This window comes from Epinephelus lanceolatus, chromosome 1 (assembly GCF_041903045.1).
Source record: "Epinephelus lanceolatus isolate andai-2023 chromosome 1, ASM4190304v1, whole genome shotgun sequence".
In the NCBI taxonomy this organism is placed as follows: Eukaryota; Metazoa; Chordata; class Actinopteri; order Perciformes; family Serranidae; genus Epinephelus; species Epinephelus lanceolatus.
Genome location: NC_135734.1, coordinates 48,318,615 through 48,337,400, shown reverse-complemented (window position 1 = coordinate 48,337,400; position 18,786 = coordinate 48,318,615). Strand labels below are relative to the sequence as shown.

At 40.5% G+C, this 18,786-nt stretch overlaps 1 protein-coding gene across 1 annotated transcript; it reads right to left on the bottom strand.

The window, feature by feature from the left end:
• Positions 1-4,895: 4,895 nt before the first annotated feature.
• Positions 4,896-17,939, bottom strand: psmf1 (proteasome inhibitor subunit 1). Its single transcript, XM_033625709.2, has 7 exons — positions 17,701-17,939; positions 14,985-15,137; positions 14,654-14,736; positions 13,871-14,056; positions 7,941-7,997; positions 7,032-7,193; positions 4,896-5,453 (listed from the first exon to the last, which is right to left on the bottom strand). Exons 1-7 carry the CDS (start codon positions 17,827-17,829, stop codon positions 5,402-5,404), a joined length of 822 nt encoding a protein of 273 aa, XP_033481600.1. The 5' UTR covers positions 17,830-17,939; the 3' UTR covers positions 4,896-5,401.
• Between the last annotated feature and the right edge of the window lie 847 nt (positions 17,940-18,786).

The following is an 18,786-nucleotide window of genomic DNA, read 5'->3' as shown; positions in this document are numbered from 1 at the left end:
ATCTTTGTGTGGTATTATTTAAAGCCAGAGTATGGGTGGATTTTAAGTTTCATATGGCCATGTTTATTCTAAATCTTGGGTCTTCAACAGGGGGGGGTCCTCAGAGTTAAAGCAAAGTGGTGCCAAGTTACTGCTTGATAATCTAAATTTTTATTTATTGATTGATTTTTTTTCCCAAAATTAAAGCATGTCTGAAAATACAAATTAATGTAAGGTAAACAGGTATTCTTACAAGCGTTTATTTTGAAATCCCTATCTTGTGGAGGGTCATGGATCTAGCAGGACGAAAAAAATAATTAGCTGTAGTATTATTCCAAGTGGATGGATGTTCTTGTGAGCCAAAATTAAGTGTTTTTTATGTCAATGAAGACACACAGAAAACCACCAGCGAAAAGTGTGGAGAGTGAAGCTAACACACCTAGCCATGCTACAACTGCTGCTGACTTGGCAGCGACTGGCAGACAACCTCAAAATATACAGAGAACTAACACTTCACTAAGCCCCGCACCTTTGTGATGGTCCAACAAGCTGTCGCAGTAAGCATGGAGCCCACACTGTAACTAACTGCACTCACTGAAGAATCATATTTTTGTAAAAATTAAAGAGTGATTCCAGAGAGAAGCAGACAGAGGGGTCTACAGTCTGTGTTTGAAGGATATATCCAGGATGTCAAACTGACTCAGCAGCAACAACAGGTTAAAAAGACAAAGATAGTTAGAAGCTAAAGCCGAACTATAGGCTACAGATCACAGTGTAAAAGTGAACCACCACATCACTGCTGATCGCCACACAAGACAATGAATATAAAGGGAAACTTTGCTGATCTTGAACCAGCTGTGTGGCATCGCAGTGTGTGCACATGAACCGTGTTTGGCTTCACCCCCGTGCTGCTGCCTGGACTGCCTCCGCTGCTGGACGGGCAGGGATCTCTGGGGAAGTCAAACAACATTCGTCTGACACACTGTGATGACACAGAGCTGGTTGAATATGAGCAAAGTTTCCCTGCTTCCCTTCACTGGTTCCTGTACAGCAGGGTCAGTCTTTGTTTCACTGTTATAATCATTAAGGAGCAAAAACAGCATGTGTATACATTCAGTAGGCTATATCTTCAGTAGCTAGCTAGCTAACCCTACACTTTTCAGGGTTTGATTTTGGTTTTGGATCAAGGAAGAAACGTATATCTTTTTCCAACCTCTCCAGGTAACGAGTATCATTAATACATGACGTGCCCCAGGCACAACATTTAGCTCCAAATCCACAAAACCAGCCTGAAAATGAAGGAAATCTGAAACAACTGCATTAGAGTCAATGGAGCACAGCTGTGTTGTTGCCGGATCCTGGTCTGATCCTGATGCTACATTATGATTGGTCAGTCTGCGTCCAGGGGCAGGCTTAGCAAAGGGTCAATTGTCTTACGTGCGACCAAATTTTATACAATATATGTAGTAGGGGGTCCTTGCTCCGTCTCTGTGTGAGTTAAGGGGTCCCTTGTTTGATACCAGTGTAAACAAAGAAAGGACTTTTTAAAAATAATCTGTCCCTCCTTCTCTCTCATTATTATCACTGTCAGTCTGTCAGGTTTGGATTTTAAACAGTTGTCTGCATGTCGCTCTTTGTCTCTTGTTGTCTCCCTCCCTCTGAGTTGTATCATTTTCCCTCTCCAGGATGACTCATGATTGTCGCAGGGTAATGCTTCCCGCAAGACAAAAGCAGAGCCTCCCTTCTCTCTCTACCCACTGAGGAGAATCAGTTGTAACCACCTGCTGAAGGTAAGTCAAATGTGTTTCCTACAGACATGTTGCCTCTGTCAGGACCTCGAGTTAAAACTAACAGGAAACATGTCAGGTGAAACTGTGAGTGAGCTGTGAGCATTATTTACATCCCCATCGCTCCCACTCACATTTCCGTTTCACCTTCTGCCTCTTATTTACCTCCAGAAGAAAAAAAACGGGCTGAGATTGTTTGTGTGGTCGTATGAACTCAAATGCTCTTGTTTTACAACGTCTCGGAGCATAAAAATATGTTAATGAATGAAGTTGAGTTCAGTGCTTGAATCTGAATTAGAAGACGTGTGCCGACTGCCTAAAGAGACAAACAAGACAAACAGAATCAAGAGACAGAATAATATTTGTCTGCAGGTTTAAAAAGAATCGCTGAGAGCAAAATACCACATTGTCTGAATAATAATGAGTCTGAATAATAAAGCAGAAAGCACGTAGGAGGCTCTGAGACGAGGCAGATTTGTTTTCATTAGATGACACACTGATTGCTCTGACATATGTTGTTCTCACTGAAAAGCCACGCTCCCCTGACATTAACATGACATAGTATAAATATATTAACATGCAGGTGTAACAGGAGTGTTTGATGTGTTCACCATCTTGATTCAGCGTGTTAGGATGCCAATATGAAATATCTCAATAACTGCTGGATGGGTTGTTGTGAAATTTTGCAATGTTATTTTCCACAGATGATGAATCCCACTGACTTTAGTGACCTATTGACTTTTACTCGAGTGCAGGGTGTCAAACATACGACCTGAGGGCCAGGAACAGCCTGTCAAAGGGTCTAATCCAGCCCACTAGATGACTTTACATAACTAATATTTATGCAGTTGTCAAGGGGATTTATACTTGTGCGGTGCTGTGTCTGTGTAACTCTGCAGTTACACCTCCAAAACACTAGTTAGTGGCAGAGGTTTCTGTGAAGCGCTGTAAAGTTTAGTTGATTCAAAACACACATTAAACACACATTAAACATGGCTTAATGGTGACAGTTTCAAACACAAGTACACAAATCAGCTTCACTGTAACTTGCAGCATTCACAGACAAACACTTGTCTTTATCTGGACACATTTTCCAAACAAATACAACATGCTAATGTTATTAGCACAAGCCTATGGCATTTTACATTGTATAAATTAGCCTAGCGACGAGCAGAGATTTCCTCTGCTCATATGAAGCCAGGATAAATCACACACAAGACTTAAAATGCTATTTATATGAAGGCTTTATTGTTTTCACAATTTAATGTTTCTTGTCTGTGAAATAAAAGTATATAAAAGCTATATATAACTTTTTAGATTACTGTCATAGTGAGGTCATTTTATTGATTATCTGTATCATCATATTGTTCAATTAAACGATAGTTCTGTTATTATTCGACTGGTCACTTGAATGCGCTGACATTCATAATTGTGGCTTCTGACAGCTGACAATATGTTGTCATCTGTTTGTGGCTCAGTTGATGTGATGTATCTTTTGCTGCACAGAGGAAGCATGCTGCCGTAGAATTTTGGCATACCACATTTGACATATTATGTATTGGGACTCTCTAAATGTTGTTCTGGCATGCTAAGTAGTATGGTAGTTTGGGTATTGGAACACACATGGGGTTAAAGATGGTAACAGCTCATTGTACATATCTGCAAACTACAAATCCGATACCTCCTTTGTACGTTTCAAATGAATCATTCCAACGTTTCTTGGTATATGAGCGACTTTGTCATCGAGAGATGGAGGGGATGGTGCCAAGCTGCAGGCAACTGTTTGAAACCAATGAGCCATTGCTGCATCTTTCAGTGACTTTTTAGCTACTAAACATGGGTGTTCCATCGCTTTGTCTTTAGCCGGGATAACGCCACGAAAAGCAGTTGTTTTTTTACATTTTTACATTGCTGCATTTGCAGCAGCGTCACGGTGGTGCAGTGGTTAGCACTGTCGCCTCACAGCAAGAGGGTTCTTAGTTCGAACCCTGGGGTAGGGAGTTTGCATGTTCTCCCCGTGTCAGTGTGGGTTTCCTCCAGGTGCTCCAGCTTCCTCCCACAGTCCAAAGACATGCAGGTTAATTGGTGACTCTAAATTGTCCGTAGGTGTGAATGTGAGTGTGAATGGTTGTCTGTCTCTATGTGTCAGCCCTGTGATAGTCTGCTGACCTGTCCAGGGTGTACCCTGCCTCTCACCCAGTGTCAGCTGGGATAGGCTCCCACCCCCTGCGATCCCCAACAGGAGTAAGCGGTTACGGAAAATTAATTAATTAATTAATTTCCAGCAGCTTTTTTGTATTTTAGGCCAAAATATGATTTTTTTTCTACCCCAATGGTTTTTATGCCTTAACATAACCGACTTCCTGTCTCATATCCTCACATACTGCAGTTGGTTGATGAGGTAATCCAGCATCCATGTTGTCAGGTTGTGGTCCACCCCTGTGTGCTCCAACTTGTCACTCAGAGGCGTGGGCTGTGTGGTAGTGAAGGGGGCAGAGATGTGTAAGGACCAGCCTCTCGAGGGTCTTCATCAGGTGCGATGTCAGTGGCACCGGCCTTGGGGTGCTGTCATTATGCGCATGTTAGCATTTTAGCACAAAGCAGACTCTCAGAGTTGATTTATATTTCTGTATCACTGTCTGTTTGTCTCATGATGATCACTTGAGTCTGAGAGTGGAACTACCTTATAACTCTGCTGCCTCCCTATTTTCAGAAAGAAAATTCTGCTTCACACTGTGTTGACATTTTTTTTCCTGCTCTAACAATCATGAGAATGAAAGCACCGCTGTGACCAGAGCACATATATATTTTTCAGCTCTCCCTGGGACAATTAAAGAGAACTGGAGATGGCTGTTTGTCATCTGCCTACAGGGGAAATAAGAACTTGTTGAACACAAGGTAATGAGCACAGACATACTGTATAAACAAATTATGAATCAGACTGAAACAACTGTCCTGACAAACAGATTTAACTATGTTGATCTCTGGCTGTTGATGTTTCACCTGCAAAACTCTTTTTATTGTCTTTGCTGCAGCATCATGAAATAAGATGTTAAAGTCATTTCAGGACTGGCTCATAACACAGACAACAGTAAACAACAGTAAATGTCAACAACAGAAAGCAGAATGTAAAGTCTCAGATTTTTATTTTGGTGTGACACAATTATTCAACCATGTTGTTAAATCAACAACAATCCAAACAAAAACAACTCTAAAGAATTATGTTTTATTTTTTCTAATTCATCCACAAGAGAAATTCAGTGACTTTTCCTTTATTCTGAATAAATTATAAGTTGCAGTTTAATGGGACTACAAGAATCTAAACTGACTTCGATCTTTTAGGAAGCAGAGGAAAAAACCCACTAATGCGTTGATTTTAACACATGGAGGCGGGTATGTCGACATAAGTTATATACATGTGTTGTACATTAGTTACATGAAACCAACGATTAGAAAACAAACCCTCTTTTTCAAAAACAGGAGAAAATGTAAAGGCAAACATTATTACTTTGGGACCACTAAATCAGATCAAATCCTCGACGAGATAAAGAAGATGAGAACTCCTCCTGGCTTCCTATTGGCTGGAGGGCAGGATGTTGTTGTGAGTAGTAAAACAGGAAGTAGGAAAGCAGGTATTACATGAACATGTCGTCGTAGCCAGGCGGGGGCATGTGGTCCGGATCCGGCCTGAAAAACACAGACACACAAAAACTGTCATTGTTGTATTTAGGGATGCACGCAATTAGACGTCTTAACGATTAAACGTCCGCCCCCTCACTAGTCGGCACCAGAAATATTAGTTGGTTAAAGCAATTAGTGTTTTATTCATGTACAAGGCTGCTTAACTGTCATGCAGCCACCCACCACTAGTGGGTGCTACAGAGGCACACTTCAGAGGCAGTTATTTATTTTAGATGTTATTTCAGTGGTTAACTTTTGACTGAGCTGTCTTCATGTTCATATTCATAACGCACAGCGCAAAGTGTCTCATACTTCAGCGGCATTTAAAATCTGACATGGTTGTTGAAGATTGTGATTAAAGGATTCAAAGGGCTCTTAATGCACACAATATTTTGGGGGACAATGTTTCAAATACTTAACAATAAATTGTGCTAAATGTTGACTGTTTTCTGCGTGTTTTCCCTTTTTTAGACAAGTCGACTAGTCTTAATTAAAATTTTCATTCAAGCGACAGGGAAATGAGTCACCAGGAACATCCCTAGTTGTATTACCTGATCAGTTTTTGACCTGTCTGCCGCGTTGGCGTTGGTGCGACAGCACCACCGCCCACCACCCACCGCCCAGACCAACTGTCTCTTTTCACAGCTAAACGGTACACTAAACTATGTTTCTGCAATCATTTGAGGCAAGAAATAGGCAATGCAGCAAAAGAATCTTGATTCATATTTGATCACTGCTGCCTAGTTTGACAGGTTCACTGCAGTTCACGAGTAGTGATTGACATTAGGGATGCGCCAATATGGATTTTTTTCAACCGATAATTTCCTGCTTCTCATGGCCAATAACCTATAATTTCACATTTGTTTTTTTACAAATCAAATCAAATCAAACTTTATTTGTATAGCACTTTTCATGCATTAAAAATGCAGCACAAGGTGCTTCACAGAATAAAAACATACAACAAAAATATTACACAATTAAGTGTATAACCTGTAGTTTATGTACACCTGAGGGTAAGAAAGGAAAAATATGGCTGATTTAATATTCTGTAGCTCTGACCTAACCAAATTAAACTGACATCACTATTGCTAACACAACAAAGAACAGTTCTGACTCTTCATACCTGCCGACATTAGGCTGTGAAAATGAGGAAAATTTTCTGGGGTATTGTCAAATGGCCTTCCCTCTACGCCCCTACCCTCATGCTGCCCTTGTTAAATCAATGAAAGCAGTCTGGCTTCGTATTATCGAATATTATTTACTGGCTATGATTTTAATTTTCTGAATAATGCATAATTGTAAAAATGTCCCACTTTCGGCCGATATATATTGTGCATCCCTAACTGACATGATTGACCACTGCGTTAGAGACTCCTCGGCTCTGATTGGTTGTTTTCGTTTGGCCTTAGTAGATTCCTAAACTTATTTTCATAAACGTTGTAAACTGTAGTTTTAATAGACATTTTTATGCTTAAATGATTTATGTTTTGGTCTAGAAAAGTGTACTTGAGTGTCCTCCTTTAGGGAGGACAAAGAGAGAGACGTGTGTGTGTGTGTGTGTGTGTGTGTGTGTGTTTGTCTTACCCTGGTCTGTGTCGTCCGACGGGTCCAAACGGGTCGAAGCGAGCCCCCGGGGGAACAGCTCCAGGAGGCAGGATGTCTGGTATCCCACTTGATGGATCAAAGCCAGAGCGAGGATACCCCGACCTCAACGGGTCGACTATCATGCCACCACCGCCGCGAGTCCTGAGAGGGGGGGGAGGGGCAGGAAAGAGAGAAGGAGAGGGAGGAGGGTAGCTCACTTAATCTGAGTTTAATGAATGTTTGGCATGACACTGATGCTCCTCTGAAGTTCAATCCCATGATTATAGTGGATGATGCAGGGGTGAGGAACAACCTGATGTTAACTGTCAGATAAATTACATATACTGCCATTCAAACGTTTGGAATCAGCTGTTATATTTCTTTCAGTAATGGCTCCTCTAACAGAGATAAAAACTGTATGATTAAACACCAAATGTATTTTTTACATTTGAAAAAGTTTTGACCCCAAAAGACAAAGAATGAAATCATTCAAAATTCCATTTAGTTGACGTCCCTGCGGTATTGCATGACGGGGGAGAAGTGTAACTGACCCTTGATCATTAGTGAACCAAAGGTGCAACTGGGCTCTCAATATTTAGTCTGCCTTTGTTCGGTCCCTCTGTGGTCGACTCAGTGGTTAGATTGAACTGGATTAAACTGTGATTTGTCCGTCCACGGTGCATCCTGAAGATATTTGTGTTTAGAGCTTCACATTCAGCTGGCAGAGGGAGTCTGGACAAGCGCCAGTAATCCTCTGCTGTCTGTCTGTTACTGCGTGGACGGACTGTTCATCCTCCAAAATCCCAGATTAGAACAAAAACCACACTGGTGCTTAAATATATATCTGCAAAACCATTTCCATAAGAATTATTTGTGAGGGTTTTTTATGAGGGAGAGAGACGGACTCACCCGAAGGGATCCAGATCTGCTCCTCCAGCTGCAAACGGAGGAATCATGGGGTCGTGCCTGAAAGAAAAGTTATTTAATCGATTATTTATGAGGCTAATACTATTTTAAGTTTCTCAAATGTGAATATTTGTTGCATTTCTCTGTTTTTTATGACTGCAAACTGAGTATCTTTGGGTCGTTGGTCTGATACACCATACATTTAAATACTCCGAAGAAAAATTTAAATCGACATTTTTCACTTTTTTTAAATGACATGTTTCAGACTAATAAGGGAACGCTGTGGAAATGTTACTGTGCTACAAAAATGCGCTGCAATAGACAAGACGTGAGGACAAAAACCGAAAAATGATGCTTTAGCTGCTGGAAAGAAATGAAAGGATGTAAGTATGTCAGTGTTTTCTTAATTGAAAATACCAGAACTGAATAACCAACATAGGCTGTTAAGATAAGATGTAAATCCAACAACATCTGATTTCAGCTCATGTTGGAGGAGAGGGAAATGAGGCAGCTGAAAAGAGCTTTAAAACAGAGACTGTGAAATAACGTTTGGTAGAACTGACACAAAATCTATTCTAAAATCTTGGCAGAAAATATAGGAAATACAAAGCTGTTAAGAGTATGAAATTACAGAGGTGGGTGTCGAAAAGAAGATATAATCTTTATAAGAATAAGGTTAGGACGTACGGGACTTAATGCAGTGTTGAAGAGAAAGACTTCAGGCGAGGATAACAGAAACAAGGAGGGGGTGGAGTATTAAAGGGTTGTTTAAGATGAACCAAGCAGCAACCAGCAGGGCCAAGAAGATGAAGCGTGAAGTGTCAAAAACTGCAGTTCTTGGCCACTTATAGGCTTCAAAAGCAAGTCAATACCTATAACACCCATATTAAAATGCCCAGCTTTACAGCAGAAATACACGTTTACAGCCTGGTACAAAAAATTATTTTCCTCCTCCCACTCGATGTTCTTCTACTGGCATTTGCTAGAATCTACCGCGGCTCACAGAAACCAATCAATCAGAGTCGAGGAGTCTCTAAAGCAGCTGTAAGTCATGTCAATCACTGCTCGTGAGCTGCCGTCAAACTGTCAAAACTATTATCAACATTATGTAACTGCATCGCCTATTTCTGGCCTACAATGTTCTCAGAAACATATTTTAGTGTTGCCTGGGTCCAGACCTTTAAATCTTTAAATGCCTGGGTCCAGACCTTTAAATCGAAAAGTTCGAGCTGAGTTAAAATAAAAAAACAACCAACCAATGAGCACTGCGGGAGGATACAATGCTGTTGTCAAGCGGTGCACCAGAACCAATGAGAAGTAACAACAATAGGCTTCACTGACTCTTGATCAAACGTCTCTAAAGGCTCTGACGGATGCAAAAAATGCAGAAAGTCAAATCTGTTACGAAAATATTAATGACCGACGAAAGTTTCGGACTCAGTGTGCAAAAACTGACAAAACGTGAGGTCGTATTTATTTTTAGACGTGGGACAATTTGGACAAATAAAAGGCCTTCAGGCTGTAAAATGAGAATTTGCTCTGGTCGATGGGTGGTGCTTGGTTTTGGCTCAACTGTATCCAACATGGCGGCCAGGTCACACACTAAAATATGGTTCTGAAAACATTTGAGGCGAGAAATAGGCGATGCAGAATCTTGATTGATATTTGATCAGCGCTGCCTAGTTTGATGAGCAGCGATTGACATGATGCGTTCGAGACTCCTCAGCTCTGACTGACTGTCCTCCTTTCGCTGTGGTAGATTCTCGCAAATGCTGTTAGAGGCACTACACATTATCTGTCTCATGTATTTCTGTGTGGATGATGACAGTTTCAGCAAATGTGACGCAAAGTTATTTTCATAAAAGTTACCAACTACAGCTTTAATCCAGAAGAGATGAATCATTCATAAAGATGGTTGTTAGCGGCGGCCCTTTGATTAAATTTCACTTGTCATCTCTCTTACACTCTTTGCTGATGCAGCGACCCAGAATCCACACAGATGGATAAAATTAAATTTATTACAACCCTAATCCTATAACTCAACATTATACATTACACATCCCATTCATAATCCCAGTTATCCCATTAGTAGTTATAATTATTCAGCGTGAATCACACAGTGGAAACACACTGTAGGCAGAGATCTTCTGCTCGCCATCTTTTCTGTTCTGTCCATTTTCCTCCCTCCCCACTCGTCTGTCCTCCTCGTCCCTGTTTTCTAACACTTTCTGCACTCTGCAGCCCTGACTCAGTTTTTGCTTTCTCATTCATCATTCCTCGTCTCTGCATCTCTTTCGCTCCTCTCTCCATCATTCTGCATCTTATCCCTTTTTTATTATTTTCTCTCCCTTTTATACGTCTTTTCTCTTTCAGATTTTGGTTTTCTCCATCTGTCACTGTTTTGATCTCCCTCCCTCCTTATCTCCCTCCCTCTCCGGAGACGAGGAGGCGACAGAAGCGAGGTCGATAAAGTGCTGACATCACCTCGCATCTCATCTGATCGGGTAACAGCAAAGAGGACGGGGAGGAGGAGGGGGGAGAGGAGGGAGATGAGACGAAGAGCGAAAAGCAGAGTGATTCAATCTGAGCACACACACACACACACACACACACACACACACACACTCAAGCTGCCCGAGTTCTGCCCTCATTTATTCTCTGCAGTTGTAGTCGACCAACAGCTCCTGTCTAGACTTTGTACAAGGCATGAACTCTGTGTGTGTGTGTGTGTGTGTGTGTGTGTGTGTGTGTGTGTATTACCTATTTTAAAGTCAAGTCCCTCATGTATTTGTCGTGTTCTTGTTTGGCACACTTTAATCACACGTGAATCCACCCAAACACATTTTCATTTCAGTTTTATCCAAACAATCCTAAGTAGTTCAATCAGGATTCAGGCCGCAACTAATAATTATTTTCACGATCAATTCATCTGATTATTAATCTGATTAATCTTTTAACCAGTTGGTCTATAGAACAGTCACAACTTCCTAAAGCCCAAGGTGACATCATCAAATTGTTTTGTGACTAACAGTCCAAAGTGGAAGATATTCAGTTTAGAGCTGAGACAATTGGTTAATTAATTCAGTAGATCTCAACCTTTATCATACAGTTGAGGAAATAACTGTGGAGGAAGTGAAACCTGTGATCAAAATAGTCCTTCTTATGACTCTTACTCCTCTGAGCTCACTTCTATACTCAATTAAACAGTACCCATTTTACATACAACTAAAGTCCACAAGGAGTCAAGTCAAGAGGGTGGACATTTGATTTCAACTCAACTTTCCAATTAAGGTGCATAAAGCTTTACGTATATTAGTTTCGACCGCATTATGTGAACTGCATATATTCTAATCCTCAATTGAGAGCTTGCCTGAGAAGGACTAAATGCACAAACCTGCTATTTTTAAATATCCCATGGAGAGAGACTCTCACTGCAGCCTGTTTTTATTTTGTTCTGAAAATGTCGGCGTGCAGCCTCGTTCTGTGGACGATAAACCAGGTGCAGACTGATAAAGGAGGAAATGCAGTGAGTGCTGGACGGAGCAGTGAGTGACAACAACCCTGTCCACGTTTAAGAGTACTGTTTGCAATGGAAACGCTAAGCGGACCACTGAAAGTGTTAGTGGAAATGGGGCTTTTGTGTATATCTTCTTTCTCTGATGTAGATAATGTATTTTTAGGGTCTGGGCAGCTAAGCTGCCAGGACACTATTGCCAGGACACTATTGTAATCCTAGATATTCTTCTTCTTCTTCCGAGGAAATCATACTTCCCATGGGTGAAAACTCACCAAACTTTGCACAAAGGTCCAGTCTCATGCCAGATATCCTCAGCTGTTAACTCAAGCCAATAGTCCTGATGGTGGCGCTACAGCAAGCGTCTCAAGTTCAAAAATTCATAACAAATCTACCATACGTGCTACAACTTCACAACTTTCATCAAACTGTAGCCCCAATACTGAAGAAACTTTTGTACATTTAAACTTATTAAAAATTATGAAGTCCATCACTCTGTTTTTTTCAAAAACTGCAAAACTTCTTAAACCTATCTCCTCCCACAATTTTTGCTCAATTGACACCAAACTTGCTACAGAGCATCTTCAGACTGTCCTACAAAAACTATGTTTCTCAGATTTTTGATTTATCAAAAATTGAGCCTACAGTGCATCAAAACGTTTGACTGTAAACGGTACTGTAAACATATACATGCAAATTCTTGCTAAATAAATCTTCAATGTTCATGAAAAAATGACAAAATTCTAGAGTCATGGTAGATGATGTGTGGCAAATTTCAGAATTTTATCTCAAAAACTGAATTTTTGACAGAATTTTTTGAATTTTGCTCTAATGTGAACAATTGGAGTCAATGTAAAAATGGCAATTTTAAACATCAGTTTTTCACTTATGGAGCAAATCAATCATTGTTTACAAACAAATTACCAACATGTCCATGCTGTCTAGATGTAGTATGTGTATTTTCAGATTTTTTTTTTTGATAACTGAATTTTTTTTACAGTGGTTTGAAATCTGCTTTTCCATGCACGGACGGCTGCTAAACCTGCACGTCTGGCTTAGTCAGTTTGTGAAGCTACACATGAATTGTCACTGACTAATTAGCTCAGTGAGAGAGAAATTGATTCTTAGTCTCAGAGGTTGTGAGTTCAAGCCTCAGCTGATGCAAAAGGCAGACTGTGTTGCTAAATTCCTAAATGTCTTCCAATTCTTCTACTTGTTGCTCAGAATTGCCTAAAAATGCCCGGACCCAACCCATTGCTGCGCAGCAGCTATAATTTATATTATATTTCCATACTGAAGGGGGTTACAAAGCATTTCACTGCACACTGTAGAGGCAGTCTGAGTGTGTGACAAATAAAAATCTTGGGCTCTGCTTAACTGATTCAGAAAATAATCAGCAGATCAATCAATGACAAACATTAATCATTAGCTGCAGACAAAGAAAGCAGCAGCGAAACCTCACAGCTGAGAAACTGAAACAAGGGAATAATTACTTGACATTTTGGCTTGGAAAAATGACTTTGAGTTAGAATCCATAAAATTTCTCGTCCTGGTTGATTTGGCAACACTTGTGGTTACCTTGGCAACAGCAAGTGTGGTTGATTTCTATGGCAAACTCGCCCCGAGCAGAAAAACAGACTGTCGATTGGTTTATCGACGAACAGGATGAAAACAAACTCTCTCTGAGCCACTTAGACAGTCGAGCCTACAGCTTTCAGACGGTTGATAGATTTATTTATTATTTATAGGCTGGATTTATTATGATTTAATGATCATAACAACGCAGTTATGCACACAGAAGGTGGAAAACAGTTGGAAAATGTCATGAGTCTGCATGAATGAGGAGATGTCACCCTGGAAAAGCACAACATTATTTTTGATACTTAAATTAAAACTAAGACACTGTTTCTATATAAAATGATGACGATGAGGCTTTGGATTTGTGCCAGTAGATTTAAGAGCATTAAAAACATTAACAACCCCACCTTTAAGGCTCTATGATATGACCTTGCCCTATTTCTTTCTATTTATGGAAGACAAAAGGTTCTTATAACGTCTCTACACTGTAGTTTCCTGGAAGTAAACAGGTGAACCAGTTATAGGAAAGTACAGACTGCAAATCCAGCAGTGGAAAAAAATGAATTAATTTGGCTGTTTGGGTGTACTGAGCCTGAAATAGCGTAAATCCAAACATGGTTTAGTTCCCTATTATTAGCTGTCTATTACTAATGCCTCTGATTAAAATGCAAATGAGAAGCAAATACACTATTTTAAACTAATGAAATTAAATCCCAGTATATTCTGAATGAAATACAGCCGTGTGACTGATGGGATTCATTTGCTTTTAGCAGATATTTACACATAAGAACACTTCTGTGTCAAGGTAAATTTACACAGGCAGCTTCCTGTCATCACTCACCAGTGTGGTGGCTGTCTGCTGGGGATGCGGAGGGGGTCGCTGTCCTCTCTTCTTCGTCTCTGCTCAGCCTCCTCTTCCACCTCCCTCCGACTCTTCCTCTCTGCCCTCTGTCCTGTCGGTCTGTCCTGGGATGGCAGCAGCTGAGTCTTCACCTTCTCTGACAGACTGTCTGCATCCTTGAACACACTGGAAGAAAAAGTTGCTCTTAACTTCATTTATCTAAATAAAGTTTGGTCTGTGCAGTTCGATCTACGGTACAAGTGTCCTGTGCTTTCTGGTTGGTAATGATTGAACATCCTGTTATGGAAAACATTAAACTAAAAGCATGCTGTCAGGAAAAAATATATAACCAACAGGCATCGGCTGGTTTAATTAAAGATTAAAATACACAATCACATACTTACACAGACATACACACACACACACACACACACACAAAATACGAATTAGGTTTGATGCCAATTGATTAAATAAAAGCTACATAAATGCAGTCTAAAAAGATAGGTTTTAAGATTTTGTTTGAAGCTGTCTCCTGAATCAGACAGTCTGATGTCAACTGGTCACAGAACGCAGCATCACCACACTTTTTAGTTCCACTCTCGGGGACATTTAATGGACCAGAATTAGAGGACCTTAGGGATCCATTAAAACGCTAGCTAGCTATATACGTATAGCTACATCAAGTGGAGTTAGCCTATGTTAGATCACCAATGTCAGCCAGGTTAGGAAGGCTCAATTCTCATGTGAGTTATGAAGTTATGGCCAAAAAAAAATTACACCAACCTGTCAAATGTGTGTAACTGGTCAGCATCCACATGATCACTGATGTTCACTGTCAAGTCTGACACCTGCTGTGTGCCTGGGGTCTTCACACACAAACACATACAGAGAGCATGCGTTAAGATGACACAAGGAAAAGATCAATACCTGTTTCACATTTGTTCCTCAGGACAAAACAGAAATCTAATCCAAACACATCAGGCTAATAGTAAACTGAACAGATTATATTGGTGAACAGATTATGGATGCAGCATCTACTGTTTTGTCTCATCATTCATCTCATTTAAGCTGGTCGTCTGTCTGCAGAGTCGACTCAATACTCAGCTGTTCCTACCATCAGGTTGAAGATCAAGGTGGAGTCGACAGCGATGGCTTTGAGCAGCAGCTGGGTGTCGCTGTCTTTGGCTTTATATCGCAGACTGTACAATTCCTTGTTGCTGCTCCAGTCAGCAGGCAGCAGCTCGGACTTCTTATCACTGCTGCGAGGCTGGAGGTGGGAGAGACACAGGAAAATGGCACACACAACAGGGGCAGACAGAGGGAAAATGGAGGGTGTTAGAAGACGGTGAGAGCACATAATAATGATGTCAGGACAAACTCTTCAGAATGTGTTCAGTAGTCAGTGGTGGAATGTAACCAAGAACATGTACTTGTGCTTTTCTTGAGTATTCTCAAGGCAAATATTGTACTTTTTACTCCACTGCATTTGTCTGACTCCAGTTGTCATCCCCCTCTTGTCCAGTGAAAACCATGTATTTCCAGATGTGCTGGTTCTGAATGTTTGTGATAAACTGAAGGATGAGTTGAAAAAATTATCCTCCTCCTTAAACTCTCTAGAAACCCTCTTAAATGAGCAGGAAAATGCATCGTCACAAAGCTGAAAACTGTTTTTATGACAAGTTGACTTTTTAGAGATGTGTGGTTCTCACAGGACAGGCACACTACGTAAGTATAATGATCTTATACACTGCTCAGGAAAAATAAGGGAACACTTAAGTCACACATCAGATCTTGATGACAATAATTCAAGTTGAAAATCTTTACTGATGTACACTGTATAATTATTTGAGAACAAAATGATGTAACAACGGTCAATGGAAACCGAAATCATCAACCCCTTAAGGGCCACATGAGGCCGAGCATTGTCCTGCACCAGGAGAAGCCCAGGGCCCGCTGCAACAGCTTCTGGTCTGACAATCGCTCTGAGGATTTCATCCCAGTACCGAACAGCAGTCAGGGTACTGGTGGCTATGACATGGAGGTTCTGTGCAAACCTCCAAGGATCTGCCTCCCCAGACCACCACTGACCCACCACCAAGCCAGTCATGCTGGATGATGTTACAGGCAGCAGAACATTCACTACTCCAGACTCTTTAAAGCCTGTGACATGTGTTCAGTGTGAACCTGCTCTCATCTGTGAAGAGAATGGCAGCCCTGCCAATTCTGGTGTTCTCTGGCAAATGCCACTCGAGCTACTCACTGCTGGGCTGTGAGCACAGGTCCCACAAAAGGACGTGGGGCCCTCATGCCACCCTCATGGAGTCTGTTTCTGACAGTGTGGTCAGAAACATACACACCAGTAGCCTGCTGGAGGTCATTCTGTAGGGCTGTGGCAGTGCTCCTCCTGTTCCTCCTCACACAAAGGAGCAGATACCGGTCCTGCTGCTGGGTTGATGCCCTTCTACGGCCCTGTCCAGCTCTCCTCATGTAATGGCAGGTCTCCTGGTATCTCCTCCATGCTCTTGAGACTGTGCTGGGAGACACAGCAAACCTTCACGTATGGATGTGCCATCCTGGAGGAGCTGGACAACCTGTGCAACCTGATTGTGCTGCAGGTACCGCCTCATGATACCAGTAGTGACAAGGACACTAGCAGAAGACCAAACTAGAGAAGAATCAGTCAGGAAGGATAAGGAGAGCGCAACTGTCTGTGGACGCCACATGTAAAACCATTCCCTTTTTGGAGGTTGTCTTGCTTTTGCCTCTCCATTGCACCTGTTGTCACTTTGATTTGCACCAAAGCAGCTGAAACTGATTCAAAATCTTCCGTCTTCCAAAGTTTAACTGACTTGGTGTTACGCTGTGACTGTTAAGTGTTCCATTATTTTTGGAGCAGTGCAGAATATGATGTATTGCTGTAGCTTTAACGACCCACCAGTAAATACTGAAGTTAAATGAGCACAAATTTAAACATTTACAGCAATAAAATGCAACAGACACAGTAATACAGCTGTAATAATAATAATCCAAACTCCAACTACATTTTATTGATGATACAAAAACCTTTTCTTTAGGAAGGTTTTGAATGCAGGACTTTTACTTGCAGTGGAATATTTCCACAGTGTGGTATTTGTACTTTTACTGAAGTGATGGATCTGAACACTGTCTGTACTGTGGTGTTACAGAGTGTCTGGCCCCAAGTGGCACAACACTCGGTTAGCTAGCATAAGATGACATGACAGATTTTAGAGCTCGTCATAATGACTCTGTTATAAAACAACTGCTGGTGACTGCTGCATTAAACACGACAGCTCATTAAAACAAAGCTATAATATGTTTATCAGTGATAACAGTTTGCTAGATAACATGAATAGTGTTCATTTAGGAAGCTAAAGCTAATCTAAACTGAGCAGCCGAGGCAGGTTGGTGCGGACAGAATTCCGTTGAAAAACTGACAGATTAATTTCTTTCTGTTAAGCACAGATCAATAACCTCAGTGAAAACGGACCAAAATACAATTATGAACAGCTTAAGCGCCATTCTTCAATTCGGCACATAAGTTATCCACAAAGCAGCGCGTATTTTTCTTAAAATCTAGTTCAGATCCTGTCTATCCCCTAACTCCTCATACGAACCAGTGGTAACCGTTTGTTAAATCTGTCATTTATTCATGGATATTCAATATTAAAATGGTCTCCCAAAGAAACAGCTACTGCGATGTTGACCAACGATTATGGCGTTAAATTTTAAACGGATTTTGGTGTATCGCGGCCTCTGGTTAACACATGAGATTATTTAAGCAAATATCAACGTTAGCTAGTTTAACTTACCTCGTCTCCGGACCCGATGCACCTGTATCCGCTCTTTATCATTTCCCAGTGAACGAAACACACAACGGCGTCCTGTGGACAGCTAATGCTGCCACCGACACAGGTATATAACACCTCCAGGCCCGCCATGTTTCTTTAATCTAACCACTATAACAACATCAATTCAGTTTCAGGTGAAGAAACGAAAACGAAAGACACAATTTCACAGCAACTGCAACCACTTCCTGTTTGGCCTTTTCAAAGTAAAAGCACCGGTGAAACGTGATTGACAACTAACTTTGATGCAAATAAACATTTTAAAGCTAAAAACAGTGGCTCTTAAAACACAGAATACAAACACCACGAACTAAAAAATTAAATGATAATAACCATAATAATAAAAAACAACAAAGTAACCGACTAATAATAATAATTACACAAATTTTACAAATATAATAAAGATAGATTTTTGATATATAAATCAGTTTGTTTGTTTTTTAAAAAAGTTTCAGGTCGGCCCTACCTCTATACGGTTGTTTATTCAACTTCATATAGAGGTAATAATTAAACTGACATTTTTGCCTGAGCTTTCAACCACATTTCAAGTGAACTTCAAGCCTGAAATTGGGGTTTTCTTGTAGGTAGATATTCTCATGTTACAGCAGCAGTGCACGAATAAAACCACACTGAACATGAATTTTGTATTGTATTGCATTAGTGAAACACGTATCAAAAACACAATTGCTAATTTTGCTATTAAAAGTAAAAAATAAAGTATACTCTTTAAACACAAGCATCATTCATATAATGTGCTCACCTTGCAAGGTGTGCAGAACTGATAAAACTGAGTCATAAGTTCAAAAAAATGTTTAATATTACATTACAATTAATTATTATAAATTACATTATCTCTAGATGTGATCTAGACTATCTACTATCAGAAGACTTTTTTGGTAATTATTCTTCCTTACAAATTATTATTAGGCCTACTTTTGGAAACCTTTCTTTCAAAAGTACACTGCATGCCTCATAGTCTTTATATTACTTTGAGTATGTCAATTATTGAAAATAGATTAAATAAAAATTTTGAGCGAATTTTGTTTTAAT

What these genes read in the sequence shown, in the direction of transcription:
- psmf1 (XM_033625709.2), bottom strand. Translation starts at nt 17,829, where the DNA reads ATGGCGGGCCTGGAGGTGTTATATACCTGTGTCGGTGGCAGCATTAGC. An exon ending in CAGTTACACACATTTGACAG is followed by an intron (nt 14,057 to 14,653) that starts GTTGGTGTAATT and finishes TTTTTCTTCCAG; the next exon opens with TGTGTTCAAGGATGCAGACA. An exon ending in GCAGATCTGGATCCCTTCGG is followed by an intron (nt 7,194 to 7,940) that starts GTGAGTCCGTCT and finishes CCCCCCTCTCAG; the next exon opens with GACTCGCGGCGGTGGTGGCA.